Source organism: Oryza glaberrima, chromosome 10, assembly GCF_000147395.1.
Source record: "Oryza glaberrima chromosome 10, OglaRS2, whole genome shotgun sequence".
Classification (NCBI taxonomy): Eukaryota; Viridiplantae; Streptophyta; class Magnoliopsida; order Poales; family Poaceae; genus Oryza; species Oryza glaberrima.
The window spans coordinates 12,573,596-12,588,032 of NC_068335.1; the positions used below are offsets into that span (position 1 = coordinate 12,573,596).

The 14,437-nt window shown below is 48.1% G+C and overlaps 1 protein-coding gene and 5 non-coding genes across 6 annotated transcripts; 5 read left to right on the forward strand and 1 right to left on the reverse strand.

Annotated features, from left to right (window-relative positions):
- The first annotated feature begins 1,882 nt into the window (after window positions 1–1,882).
- On the forward strand, window positions 1,883–1,968 carry LOC127753584 (small nucleolar RNA Z182). Its single transcript, XR_008012640.1, has one exon. It is a non-coding gene; the product is annotated as a small nucleolar RNA Z182 (small nucleolar RNA).
- Window positions 1,969–2,254: 286 nt separating this feature from the next.
- LOC127753593 (small nucleolar RNA Z185) lies at window positions 2,255–2,340 on the forward strand. Its single transcript, XR_008012649.1, has one exon. It is a non-coding gene; the product is annotated as a small nucleolar RNA Z185 (small nucleolar RNA).
- Window positions 2,341–3,270: 930 nt separating this feature from the next.
- On the forward strand, window positions 3,271–3,363 carry LOC127753583 (small nucleolar RNA Z182). Its single transcript, XR_008012639.1, has one exon. It is a non-coding gene; the product is annotated as a small nucleolar RNA Z182 (small nucleolar RNA).
- Window positions 3,364–4,008: 645 nt separating this feature from the next.
- LOC127753596 (small nucleolar RNA Z185) lies at window positions 4,009–4,072 on the forward strand. Its single transcript, XR_008012651.1, has one exon. It is a non-coding gene; the product is annotated as a small nucleolar RNA Z185 (small nucleolar RNA).
- On the forward strand, window positions 4,073–4,156 carry LOC127753594 (small nucleolar RNA Z185). The gene has a single exon (XR_008012650.1). It is a non-coding gene; the product is annotated as a small nucleolar RNA Z185 (small nucleolar RNA).
- A 496-nt stretch (window positions 4,157–4,652) lies between these two features.
- On the reverse strand, window positions 4,653–6,732 carry LOC127785727 (uncharacterized). Its single transcript, XM_052313127.1, has 7 exons — window positions 6,442–6,732; window positions 6,309–6,357; window positions 6,049–6,189; window positions 5,357–5,596; window positions 5,195–5,234; window positions 5,017–5,114; window positions 4,653–4,932 (listed from the first exon to the last, which is right to left on the reverse strand). The coding sequence occupies exons 1-7, from the start codon at window positions 6,657–6,659 to the stop codon at window positions 4,915–4,917; spliced, it is 804 nt and encodes a 267-aa protein (XP_052169087.1). The 5' UTR covers window positions 6,660–6,732; the 3' UTR covers window positions 4,653–4,914.
- Window positions 6,733–14,437: the final 7,705 nt, after the last annotated feature.

A 14,437-nucleotide genomic window follows, 5' to 3' on the forward strand; every position in this document is an offset into this window, starting at 1 on the left:
TCAAAATTTTTGTAAAAAGAAAAAAAAAATGAGTCCCGGGGCCCGTATGTAAATCGTACACGTCTCCACCTCTCGCCGCAACGTGACGATGTCATCGTTCGATCGGAGCCGTCCGTCCGATAGTCTGCTCCCAAAGGAGGTAGGACCCGGATTGATCTGAGCCGTCCATGCCGCTATTTATACACACCCTCTCCTCCTCCTCGTCGTCACTGCTCTGCATTTCTTTCTTCTTCCTCCCACCCCACGACTGCACTATTAGTATAGCCTCTCTCTCTCTCTCTGAGTTCTTTGCTTTTCCTTTTGTTTTGGTGTTGGTTTTGGTGCTTGCTTGCTGGGTTAATTTGCTCCTCTGCTCGATCAATCGATCGATCTGTTCTTGGCGTGGCGATGAGACCAGTAGAGATCAATTGCCATGGCGTATATCGATTTGTGCTGGCCGGATCTGTTCGAGGCAGGCACCATATATATTTTCGTTCTTGTGTGTGTTCTTCGTGGAAACACACAACGACTCTTTGGATCTAAACTTTGCTGTTCTTTTTTAATTTTTGTTTGGGTTTGTTTGTTTTTGCTGCTTCAATTCGTCGTTTGGTTATCGTTCATGCGAGAGACTCTTGGCGTGCAGATGAGATGCAAGAACCATAACCTCACACGCATATATGCATGCATTATCTGAGGGCAAGATCATCTGCCTTTGGTCCATCTCGATCGATCGCTTCGTCTTGGGTCGTCGTTTCCTCTTTCTTCTGCTTGAATTGCTTGCACAGATCGTTTAATTTTCGCGTCCTTTTCGTTCTTTTTTTCATTTTCTTTCTCCTCGTTCCATTGGTTTTTCTCGATTTTTCACCCGGGCCGAGATCGATGCTGCCGGCCGACGACGTCGATCTCTCTGTCGTTCTTCTTTTCCTTCTTGCCGTACGCGGCTCGCCGGAGTTTTGGTTCTTTCTCCGCCGCTCGCCGGAGTTGCGCCGGCCGGTCATGTGCCGCGCGGCTGGTGAGTTTCCTTCCTCTTTTTTCACCCGGCAGCAACTGCAACGCTCCCCTGCAGCAGCAGAGGTGGTCGGTCGGTCCCTTCAACCGCCGCGCCTTGCGCGCGACGAAACCATCGAGACCGTTGGGTTTTCTAACGGGAACAATCCACCCCGTCCACGTGTCAGATTCTCTTTTTCGTCTCGTTGATCAAGTCGTGACTCGTCGTCTCTTTTCTGCCGTGCCCGACGACCTTAGTTACTCATTTATTACTGTTACTGCTACTTTACTTTCTTCAGCTTAATCTGTTGCTTCGTTCTTTTTCTTTTTGGATGGCGCACCTGTTAGCTATCTGGATCTCTTGCTTCTTGAAGCAGCCATATCTTGGCCTGCTTCTGCTTCTGCTTCTGCTTCTGCTGTGTGCTCAACTGCTCATGTGCTTGTGCCGATGATAATAAATTTTTGTCACTTCTGAGCGATGCAATGCATCTATGATCGTTACTACATTGGAGCTGAAAGTTGAGGCACATAATGATTTGATTTCTCTATTGCCCAATGGCATTCTTTTTTCCCTTTCTTTCTTTCAAGAAAAGCTTTGCTCTGTTTTCAGGACAGTGTTTCTTTGGGTACACAGAGGCACTTGTATGAATTGAATTGTGTATGCATATAGGCTGTTATGTGCGTGTTCTGAGGCCCTTGAATTGCAATGGTGATACGAATCGAATCGACGCAAGGCTGAAACATTCGTGTTTTGTTTCTTTGATCTGCCGCTTTGGTTACAACTCAGTAGGACAATTGTTAGCTCTCTGTTTCTGGTAATTATTGATCTTCAGTTTGGACACGAACGATTCTGCTTTTGTATTTTGCCTTATGTTCCCTTTTGTTATGGCTGCAGAAAAGTTTGTGATGTTAGTGTACTGTGCCTATGATGAATGTTGAACCTGTGTCAGAATTTGAACCACTGGGCATGTAAATCTCACTAGGTTTTTTCTGAGGCATGTTTTGCTATGATGAACTGTAAATCTCACGGGTTTACCTTGTCTCATCGATTGGCCAGTGATGATGAGCTTTACATCTTACTGACACTGATCTGTATGAAGTTGCAATACAACAGTGCGAGCGGCGCTGAGGCCTTGAATTAGTTAGTGTCATTGTGGTCTGCATTTGGCCTTCTATTTGCATTGTTTCAAGAAAAAAGAGTATAAGGTGAAATGTTTCTCCTTTAGGTCACCATAGTAATCTGCATATTCATGAGCTATGCAGAAACTATTGAATGCATCTTTGTACATGGCCACATGATGTTTGTATCACCACCCATCTGAAGCAGTCTGAATGTCAGTCTGCATGTGCAGAAATGTGATATTCTGATGGCTAAAATGATTGCATACTTCCAACATTCTGCTTCATTCTTATTACCAACCCACAATTAGCTTTTGCCTTCAGATATGTTCCCGAGCTTTCTTTGTTTTCACTTGATATCTAAATTATATAAAACTAACAGACTTAATTTGTTGATTTTTCAGGATTCTGTTTATTTCCAGCAAGTATGTGATGTGTCGATAAGAACTCCAGGCTCTAGTATTAACACATTTGAAGGTCACCTCATTTACCTACTTCTCTTTTTCCTACAAACTCACTGCATTCTCCTGGATTTTATCAAATAAAGGTTTTGCCTTCTGGATCTTGTGGATCGACCAGTGATGACAAGCTATACATCACACTGATTATATGAAGGATATATAGCATAACAGTGTGCTGTGCGGTCTGAGGCTTTGAAATAGTCATTTCTTTGTATTCCACGTTCTTTTTTTTTTTTTTTGCTTCAGTTCAATGTGATCACCAGTTTGAATCATTTAGCATCTGACCTTCTGCTTAACTGCAGTATTCTTGATCTTGTCGATTGGCCGGTGATGACAAGACCATTGTCATACTAGATATTGATCATATGAAGTATGTAATGTAACATTCTGCTTCTCTGAGGCCTTGAATTGTTCATTGCCTTATTCTGCATCATTTAGTATTTGGCTTTCTATTTGCATTGTTTCAAAAAATGTCTAAGGTCAAATGTTTCTCCTCTTTAGGTCATATTCATGAGATATGCAGAAGCTATGAATGCATCTTTGTACATGGCCACATGATCATAAACTCTCTGATCTGCCACTTGATTACAACTCGCAATAACTGTTTGCTCTTTGATTCTGGCGAGTAATTAATTTGCAGTTTGGACACATAATTCTGCTTCCGTATCTCGCCTTCTATTATTCCCTTTGTTTATAGCTCAAGAAAAGGTTGTGATGTTAATGTAGTGTGCCTATGATGAAATGTTTCGACCTGTGTCAGGATTTGAACCACTGGGCATGTAAATCTCAGTAGGTTTTTTTTTTGCTGAGGCATATTTTGTTAGTTGTTTAAAGGGAACACAAATTAGTCTATGATGAAATGTACCAAACTAGTGGAACTTGATTAATAAAATGCCTTTTAATTAACGTGTTCTCCCGTGTTATGTCAAGTACAGGTTTTGACCTTCTCGATCTTGGTGGATCAGCCTGATGTCAAGTACATTCTGTTTGATCTTATTAACCTCTATTATCTGTTATGTTGCAGTGTGTGTTTTTCTAGCTTATTTGACTTAAATAAAAATGAGGACTTGTTGACTTTTCCAGATTCAACCTATTTAATTCAGTTTACTCTTCTGCGTTATATCAAATGCAACATTTTAGGGATGAGAAGTTTTACCTTCTCTCATGGATTGGCCAGTGATGATGAGCTTTACATCTTACAGACACTGATCTATGTGAAGTATACAGTAGAACAGCGCGTGCGGCTCTGAGGCCTTGAATTAGTTAGTGTCATTGTGGTCTGCAAGATTCTTTTATCCCAGTTCAATGTCATATGATTATCGCTCTGCATCATTAGCATTTGTCCTTCTATTTGAATTGCTTCAAAAAAAATGTCTAAGGTCAAATCTTTTTCCTCTTTAGGACACAATTTTAGTCTGTGTATTCAAATGTATGCAGAAACTATTGAATGTATCTTTGTACATGGTCACATGATGTTTGTATCACCACCCATCTAAAGCAGGCTTAATGTCAGTCTGCTTTGTACATGGTCACATGATGTTTGTATCACCACCCATCTGAAGCAGGCTGAATGTCAGTCTGCATGTGCAGAAATGTGATTCTGATGGCTAACATGATAGCATCTTTTCAACATTCTGCTTCAGTCTTATTACCAACCCACAACTAGCATTTGGCTTCAGATATGTTGCAGAGCTTTGTTTATTTTCACTTGATATCTAACTTGTATAAACCTGACAGACTTAATTTGTTGATCTTCAGGATTATGTTTATTTCCAGCAAGTATGTGATGGGTGTAGATAAGAACTCCAGACTTTAGTGACAACTGAGTTGACGGTCATCCAATTTACCTACTACTCTACTAATAGACCAAATAGGCATAGTAACACTATATTCTTTCACTTGATACCAAGAGATGTGATGTACAAAAAGGAAAATGTATCTGTCATTTTGATTTATTATTTTTTTTGTTTTTGCACAAGATGTTGCAGATATTATCTAGAGTTTAAACATAAATTTCGTGTCAGATACAGTAAATGATGTATCATGTACTTTGATTTTCTGTGAGAGAGGCCAGTGGAAGTTTTCAAAAATCATTTGCACGTCATATTACCAAATAACCTGCTGTAGTATTTGAAAGCATTTGGTAGAGGACTCCATGGTATTACAAATCAGGCTACAATAGGAAAATTTCAGTAAACTGTTATGGTCCAGTATTGAAAGTATCAAGGCATTGAGAAACCATAGGAGTCCCCTCTTTATTTTCACTGAGTCCTGTTTTCTACTGTGTTCTAAGCAATTCACAAATAGAAGTCACAAAGTATAACCTTTGGTCCCTTGAGTACCTCTAGATGCCATACAATTGAGACAGTCATAATATCTCTGAAACCTGCCATAGCAAATGTTTTCGGTTTAGGCCACAAGAGCATGTCATATAACAAGTAAAATGATGATACTCTTGCATGTATCTTACATGTATTGGCATTTCCGCAATAAGCAGACCACTGGTTTCTTCTAGAGCCTTGAGAGTGGCTACCTCGCCACCAACAACCATGTTAATCACGATTCCATCTGCACCAACATAGATCATCAGCAACAGTAACACTCAACAATATGACGAATGATGATAAAATGATATTTTCTTGACGTGCCTGCTGCCAAGCATGTTGACATACGTCTGAAGTAAGCTTCCTGAAAAAACTCAATTGAAACTTCTAGTGAGCCTAGAATTAAAAAAATCAAACCAGAGGAGTTCAAAGAAACTGCATAGCGCGTACTCAACAGACATCCTGAAAAACAAGGGAGTGGCTCACCTTCTTCGTGGGAAGCTCATAGTTTATTAGCACGCGAGCCATAAGGGGAGCCTCTCCTAGCGTTGCCTGGGGCAAGCAGGCATCTGTTGCTACTACGATGGTTAGTTTTGAATCTGCACTTTCAGTCTTGGGACTATCCGCAATATCAGCAGAAGCAGCTTTTGTATGATTCCATTGGATTGTTGCTTGCCGGAACTTGTCAAGAACAGATGCTCGCTCTGATTCAGCCTGATCGCTGTACTGTATTGACAAAAACCATTAGGAATGAACTTGGCAACAAAATCCAACACAGGAAGTAGGTAGCAAAATCCATTAACACAATAAAGAGAATTTAGCTATATCAGGGGTACATAAATTCAGTTTGTCTAATTGCACAGGCATATCTGTAATTCGTTTGGGTACATAAATTCAGTTTGTCTAATGCACAGGCATCTCTGTAGTTCGTAGATGCAGCTACATTATTCCATATCCACAGATTTTTTGATGAATTGAACAGCTACCTACCAACACAAGCGATTAACGTAAAATCACAGGAAAGTGTACATCAATTTGCAGCACAAAACGAGCATACCAGATACAGCTACATTGTGCCATATCACAGTTTTTTTTTTTAATGAATTGAACAGCTACCAACATAGTAAATTAACACTAAACGGCTTCGTAAAATCACAGGATCAATCTGCAGCACATACCAGCGGCGACAATGACACGAAGGGGAGGCTGGCGACGTCGGCGCAGACGAGATCGAGCTCGTCGCGGGAGGAGACGCCGACAGCGATCGGCAGCGCGCCGCGGCGGTCGGCGACGACGCCGAGGAGCTCCAAGAGCGTCCTCTGCAACACAGGCACAGCCACAGATTTAAAATTTTCAATTCACGCGGCGTGTGCCCTCCCCATTCGTCGGAGCTGGGGAGGGAGAGACGAGGGGCGGCGAGGAGGAGGAGGCCTCGTACCATCTTGAACTGGAGGCGGTCGACGGCGAGGTAGAAGTGGCGGCCGGAGCTGGGGAAGAAGAAGAGGGGGAGGAGGAGGTGGATTACGGATTAGCGAAACACGAGACGAGACGAGACGCGAGGGTGCGCTCACCTGGGGTGGGATGGCGTCGCGGCGGGAGAGGTCGGAGATGGCAGCGCGTCGGAGAACTCCGCGGCGGCCGGAGACCTCATGGCGGCCGGTGGTGAGTGGGCGCCGCTCGCCGGAGAGAGGAGGGGAAACCGAAGCGGGCGGAGAGGGAGAGGGTGGGGGAATATTCCTTTCCTCCGGTGGTGGAATATTCCACCACCATTGAAAGCCCAATGGGCCATATGGGTGGGGTCTCTCGGCCCAAATGAACATCGGAAATTCTGAATGGAAAAAGTACACCGAAGGTCCCTCAACTTGTCATCGGGATTAAAAAACATCCTCGAACCGAAAAACGAGATACCGCGGAACTATACAAAACCGGTCACAATAGGTCCTCGGCAGTTTTGACCCGGTTTTCTCCTACGTGGCTACTGAGTCAGCATGGGACCCACGTGGACCCCACATGTCATCGTGCCATGTCAGCCTACTCTCTCTTTTCCCCTCTTCTCATCTCTCTCACTCTCTCTTCTCAGGGCGGCGGGGGAAGGAGCGGAGGCCACCGGCGAGGGCGGCGTAGGCGGAGGCGAGGCTGCACATGGCGTCGGGGGCCTCCTGGTAGAGGAACTCGAGGCGGGCAACGAGGCAGAAGCCCTCGGCGAGACCGTTGGATGTCGATTGCCGGTGCTGCACGGCCTCTCGCGGCCGTCCTCCCACGCCGCCACCGCCGTCGAGGTCGGAGCAGGGCGCGCCCGACAGGGGCGGAGCAGTGCGTGGCCATCGGGGGCGGAGAAGTGCACGACCGGCGGGGTGGAGCTTGGCGCAGCCGGCATTCGCCGGGGGAGGAGTTGGGCGGCGGCGGTCGGGGACGGAGCAGGGCGCGGCCATTGGAGGTGGAGCAGTGCGCGGCCGGCGAGGTGGAGCTTGGCGCGGGTGGCAGCCGCCGGGGGAGGAGTTGGGGCGGCGGCCGTTGGGGGCGAAGAAGGGCGCGGCCGTCGGGGGCGGAGCAGTGCGCGGCCGTCGGGGGCCGAGAAGTGCGCGGCCGGCGGGGTGGAGCTTGGCGTTGGCGGCAGCCGCCGGGGGAGGTGTTGGGCGGCGGCCGTTGGGGGCGGAGCAGGGCGCGGCCGTCAGGGGTGGAGCAGTGCGCGGCCATCCGGGGGCTGAGCAGTGCGCAGCCGGCGGGGTGGAGCTTGGCGCGGGCGGCAGCCGCCGGGGGAGGAGCTAGGCGGCGGTGTCGCCGCGCGGGCGAGCTCGAGGGCGTTGATGGCAATGTCGTGGCTGTGACTGAGCATGACGGCGCCGCCGGCGTAGGTCTGGCAGAAGCTATAGAGGCCGTCGAAGACGGGGTAGTCCCCGCTGACGTTGAAGCGCTTGAGCGCCCGGATCTGGTTCTGTTGGGTCGTCGGCGTGGAAGCGGTAGAGGTCACGGTCGCGCGCTAGAAGTAGCACACCCGCCGCTTCGCCCCGTCGGCGCCGGTCGTCAGCAGGGAGTTCCCCCGCCGCCGGCGGAGGCGTCCATGGTGGCGGTGGCGGTGGCCGCTGCGCTAGAGGACGGGTCCACGCCAGCCGTGGCGAACTGGGCGGAGACGACGCGGCCGGCGACGCCGTCGCGGCCCTCCTCACGGAGCATGCGGCGGACGGCGGCGCGGGACTGCGCCCCACTGGCCTTGCCCACCGGCCTCGTCCCCTCCCGTCGGGTGTCGGCTGTGCAAAGAAGTGAGAGAGAGAATGGAGAGAAGAGGGAAAGAAAAATGTGTTGACGTGGCATCCTGATATGTGGGGCCCAGGTGGGTCCCACGCTGACTCAGCAGCCACGTAGAATAAAACCGGGATCAAAACCGCCGAGGGACCTATTGTGACCGATTTTGTATAGTTAAGGGACCTGCGATATCTGGTTTTGCGGTTCGAGGACGTTTTTTATCCCGGTGACAAGTTGAGGGACCTTCAGTGTACTTTTTCCATTCTGAATAGGAAAAAGTTCTTACTCCCTTTGAAGTAGGCCAAATCTAATTCGTACCCTTCAACCAGAAAACCAGATAGGATGACTCCCCGAATTATTGAAACCAATTAGGTGATACCCTGCGCTTTGCCGCAGGATTTATGGATGAGTATATATTAAATATTGTCGAAATGATAAAAGTTGAAATGTTGAGAAAATAATGTGAGTAAGATGATTTATAGATAATGTGTCATGCTTGTATAAGATTTAAAATAGGTTAGAATAGTAATTGCTAGTGAGTGAAAATGTGTATGTTCGATGATATTTTGTACACTTTTTTTTATATGAAAGAAATGGGGTGTGTCAAACTATTAATCACATAAATGATGGTAGTAATGAAATTAGTGATTAGTTTTCACTAATAGCATAACCTTGTATACATGAGCATACATGTATGAATACTGGGAGACGCTTGTTGTCGGCTGCTCTGGTGCCTAATGTATAGGCATGTATATTCTCACGTCGTACGTATCTTGCAAATATTCCAAACATGAAATTTTGAATAGATATGTTCAACAAGTCGTGAATCTAGCTATCTGCTCTAAAATAGCAGATACTGCTATGCTCTAGGGTGATCAATACAATTTTATGGTTGGCTGATGAAACAAGTGTGAATTGGTTTCGTGGGAATGGAAGTATGCCACTGTAGCACTGACATTAGAGGAAGTTTATCACATGATTTGCCGGCCGCGTTAATCTCCCACGTCATATGCATGGAGACCACATACATGTTTGCATGGAAACCTAGGAAATTAAAAGGCAAGGTAGCTCTAGATGAAATTTCCTTGCCGTGAGCAGCGTACGCGTATACGAATACAAGGAAACGATTGATCCATATCACGTCGGATCGGAAATGAGTCGCCGTAGCAGTATGCTCAGAAGGAAAATATATTGAGCAGGATGGCTACTAAATGGAAGAATGAAAACATATGGAAAAGGATACAAATCTCACGTAAAATCAAATGATTGGCTTGGCCATACATATATTGATCGAGCCATGTATGCACTAGGCTGGGAACCGCCTCTTCTTCACTATAAAAGACAGGCCATCTCAGTAGTTCAGGGGGGAGGAAGAGAACACACAAAGGAGAGAGCAGGAGACACACATATGTAGATAGAAAAGTTCCAAGCAGTGCAGCCATGGTGCAGGAGAGGCATCGTATGCGTGCGCTATGAGCAATGGTGGCAGCAGAGAGAAGACGAAGGAGGAGACAAGACGCAGTCCTGGCCAGGAGCTGCGCGTCGTCCTCACCATCGGCCTGTCCGTTCATGCTGCCGCCGTCGCCAGGCGTTGCGCCGTGCTCAGCCTTGGCAGAGCACAATCATCCATCAGTGGTACATCGGCCGGCAACGAGCAGCAGGACGTGACCTCGGCAGTGGCGACCTCGCCACAACACCTCGGCGTCCGGAGGGAGGACGTGTGACGTCGGCGGCCGGCGACCTCCATCGTCCATATATATAGCACCCCTGTCCAGCGAGAGGACGAACAAGATGAGACGATGCTTCTCCAATTTTGCATGGGTAACATTACCTAGTCATTCTTCTTTTCTTTACTCCTTGTTGCAGTTCATGTATGCATGAACGAGACTGGTGTTCGCCCATGGTTTCGGGGAAGCAAGATGCCATCTCTTTGTTCGTCTTCGGTCACATCGTCCTGCCAATCCGTATGGAGCTACGTGGATCAGGAACACCGTCAACGGATGCCGGCATCGAGCTCCCATGGTAGCAGAGCCATCCTCGGCGCCAATGCGATGCACACCGTCAACTCATGCCGCTGGAGGTCATGTTGCTCCATCTCGTTGGAGACGCCAGCCACTAGTGATGTCATCTGCCCGGTACCACCATATCACTGGGATGTCGGATATCCCGCCTTGTTGGCCGCAGCCCCTGCCTCGCGACGCCGCCAACATCCACTCACCATCACCGACGATGCAATCTTCCTCACTATCATCGTCAAGCGGCCTGAGGAGAATGCCGGAGCGCCATGGCTAGGTGCCCGCACGTCGTCGCCAAGTCTGGCCATGATTCATTCTCTTCAGCCGGGACCGAGGTCGTCGTGCCGTCCGTCCACGACACTTTCGCTTCAGCCCGTTGGGATCATCCTCATACCATGATACCAATAGCTATGGTGTCACGCTCGCCGGTTTCGATCACTCGATAATTAAATCTTTATATGCACACCGCCGTCGACGACGACTTCCGACTCGTCGCCATCGCCGGTCATACTCTCAGACTCGCATGCCCAGGGTCGTCTCCATGATTGTCATCGACGCTGGTGATGCGATCTCGCTCACAAACCGGAAGTATCCTCGCCTTCATCATCGATTATTGGCACACATTTATTCTCGCGGCTGTCACCAATGGCGAACCTGTTCCTGGTCATCGTCGCCCGTGCAGATTATTTCTCCGCCGATGACAAGCCTAGCCTTGTCGTCGTTGCCTGCGCCAATTATGCATTCATCGCCAACGTGCAAGTTTGGAGCCGCCGGCCGTTAACAAACATGCTTGGCGTCGCCGCAGGCTGCTGATGACCTCGTGTCCGTCGTCACTGCCGGAGTCATCCTTATGCCAACAACAATGGCATCACACTCGCCAACCTCGTCTGTTCGATGACGAAACCGTTATATATATACATACATATATATATATATATATATATATATATATACACATATATATATATACATGTATATACACACATATATATATATACATGTATACACACACACACACACACATATATATATATATATATATATATATATATATATATATGTATACACACACACACACATATATATATATATATATATATATATATGTATATATGTATGCCTCACCGTCTAGTGATCACGAGCTCGGCATCCCCACCGGTGCCTCTGTCACTCCGCAGCGCCCATACACATGACGGCTTCTTCGTGGCCGCCATCGGCGCACTCCCGAGTCAAGCCACTACGATCGGAGGTGGCTCAACATCATTTGAGTTCGGCCCCAATTGTCGGCGCATATACAAGAGGGCCACCTAGTTCCTGGAACGCGTCTCATCGTTCCCAGGCTAGGCTACGCCCCTAACATCCCCTAAAAACCACCCGATACCAAGTGTATGTGCTGCAGCGATCAGAATGCTGACTCCTGTACCATGACGATGGTTGACCAGTGCCGTGGAGACCAGAAGGGCGATGCTACCCCCATCGCCAGTGACGACAAGCTTGGCATCTCTATCGACGACCAATGCCATGCTAGTCTCCACTACAAGCACCATCCTTACCTCCACTAACGAGGCTGAACGGCAGGGCGGGCGGAGTCTATATGAAGACGATGTCACCTACACCGACGCCACGGACCGACGAGGCCGTGGACCGCTGCCGGCACCCACACGTATCTACACCATCACCACCATCACAACATGCATGGGAGAACGTGAAGCGAAGACTGACGACGACGACCAACGCAGCTTAATCGGAGGTATCTCACGGGTTTAACCCACGAGAGTAATTAACCGGGTGTCTTCCGAGACCCCGGGAACCAGGAGATCACAATCACCAAGTCAGATCCACCTTGCCTTATTATAATTCTTTGAGAATTATAATAAAATGCATTTTCCTTTGTCCATCTTATTTCTTTTGTGTACTTAGTACACTGGTATGCCCGCACATCTTATTTTATCTTATTTCCCTGGGCGGGGAGATTTGAGTTAAATTTCTCTCCAAACAGTGTTATGCTTGCATGGGATTTAAAATAGGTTGAAATAGTAATTGCTAGTGAGTGAAGTTGTGGCATGCTTGCATGTGATTTTAAATGAGCTTGAATAATAATTGCTAGTAGCTGATGATGTGGCATAGAAAGTATAGATTTGAATCCTTTAGCAGTTTTAGAGGGCGGTTTTGCTGACGTAGCGCTTACGTGGCGGTGCTGACCCGGTCTTCGTCCCACGTGGCGCTTGCGTGACATTAGAATTAAAAAAATATATATGTGGGACCCATATGTTATTCACACACAAAATATATTGTGGGCCCCACTGACATGCGATTCCCACATGTCATCCTTTCTCCTTTCCTCCTTCCTCCTCTCTCTCTCTCCCTTCTCCCTCTTTTCTCTCCCCCTTTGGACGCACCCCGGGAGTGGGAGTCGGATCAGCAGCGAAGGCGGGCGGGGGCCGGAGTGGCAATGGCGGCGACACAAATGTAGATCGGCCTCTCCTCCAGCCGGCGCTGCCACCACTGCTCTCTTCGTGTAGGGGAGAGGGGAGAGGAGGCGGCAGAGGACATGGCGACGAGATAGAGGATTCTGTGGGCGGCGAAAACATGAGGGCGGCCAGTGAAGGGCGGGGACGGCGGTGTCGGCATCGGGGATACGATGGCGCGGCGGGGCGAGGAAGCCGCGGCGGCGAGGAAGGCACAAGGGAGCGGCTAGGGGGAGGTGGCGGCGGCCGGCGTGGGCGGGGATGTCGCGGGGAGCACGGCCATAGTTGGCGGATGGGGCTGAGGTCGTCAGGGCAGGCGGCGTGGACATCCTGAGGTGGAGAGACCAGGTCCTCCCTCTCGAGAAATGGCGGAGAGAGAGGGGGGCCCCGCCATCGTCGCCACCACCACCGCCGTCGTCGCCACCACTTCGCCCGGCCTTCACGCCGGTCTTCTCCACCGCCTCTGCCATCACCGGATCTGGACGAGAAGGGGAGGGGGGACTACCACAGTCCACCGCTGCTAACGTGCCCCCCAGCGCCGCCCAAGCCATCGCCCCATCGGTCAACGAAAAAAAGAACCCACATGCTGGTCCGGATCTAATTCAGCCCACGATGGCCCACTGTCAGCTATCTATTTCCCATCATACTCAGCTGAGTCAGCAGTGTTGACCACGGTCAGGGTGCCACGTCATCGAATACCGCCCACAATACTGCCATGGGAGTCGATTTGTACCGGTTTTAGTAATTGGGGGAGTCGTCCTTGAAAGAGCATATATGCCCTTAGTGGGTTTTGGTTAATTGATGACAAGCAATTAAGGGACTAATGCGCTTATTGAGTGTATAAGCAAATGATTAGTCCGATGAAGAAGCTAGAAGATTGACTTATCGATGGATGAGAATTAAAGAGAAGAGATTGAAGATGCGAGATATGAAGTGACTACCTATGGCAAGACGGTGAAGCACAAGCGACACTCAGTTGCGTTGGACCATGCGGTGGTGAAGGGCAAGCAAGGGGCTTGGCGCCGACGAACCAAAACCGGTGGTGAAGGGCGAGTGAAGACTGTGTCGTGATGGACCACGTGAGGCCATTTGAAGCCATGGATTATCCGCATCAATCATTTGAGAAATGGAAGATGAAATGTCAAAGATCAAGAAGATGAGATCTTCTCGATGATCAAATGACTTTGATGTTGGTAATCCTCCAAGTGAAGAAACAATATGGTGTGAAGGTACTCCTATTGGTTTAACTTTGCTTTTTAAATTTGAGTTTAGGATGCCGTACTATTAAGAGGGATACCACATGCATATAATTGGTTGAATACTAGTGCTCAAAATACTTCATCTTTGTGTGAGTTGAAAAACTAAGCCAAAATTTCAATCCCGAGTTGTTTCACTTGTCACAACACTTACACCGGGTTTCTTTGCAAGTTTTTCATAATCTCTTGAAGGTTTTTGTCACGCCCTGAAGTTTCCCCTTTCTTCTTTCTTTAAAAATTGGTTAAATAAATTGCCCGAAGAAATTGTTTAATTAACCTAGAGCTAAACCCCTAATTAATAAATGCATTTAATAATCGAATTCGGCGTGGTGGAATTTTTCTTGAGTTCCCCATGCTCCAATGCAGTAACAAGATTTTTAGTGGAATTTTCAGAGTCTTGGAAATAATTTTAACCAATTAAAAATCACCAAAGTGCAATTTTAAATCCCATGATTCTTCTTTTTTCTTTTTCCTTTTTCCTCCTTTTTCCTCTTCTTGGGCCGTCAGCCTAGTCCACCTCGTCGCCCGCGCACGCCCCTCTCCTTCTTGGGCTGGCCCGCACCCCTCCTCCTCCCTTCGGGACGC

Bases quoted from the DNA above. Each gene is read 5' to 3' on its own strand.
- LOC127785727 (XM_052313127.1), bottom strand. From the start codon at position 6,659: ATGGCCCATTGGGCTTTCAATGGTGGTGGAATATTCCACCACCGGAGG. The intron at 6,190-6,308 runs GTACGAGGCCTC...CCTGTGTTGCAG, and splicing joins ACCGCCTCCAGTTCAAGATG to AGGACGCTCTTGGAGCTCCT. The intron at 5,115-5,194 runs GCACGTCAAGAA...ATGTTGGTGCAG, and splicing joins GTCAACATGCTTGGCAGCAG to ATGGAATCGTGATTAACATG.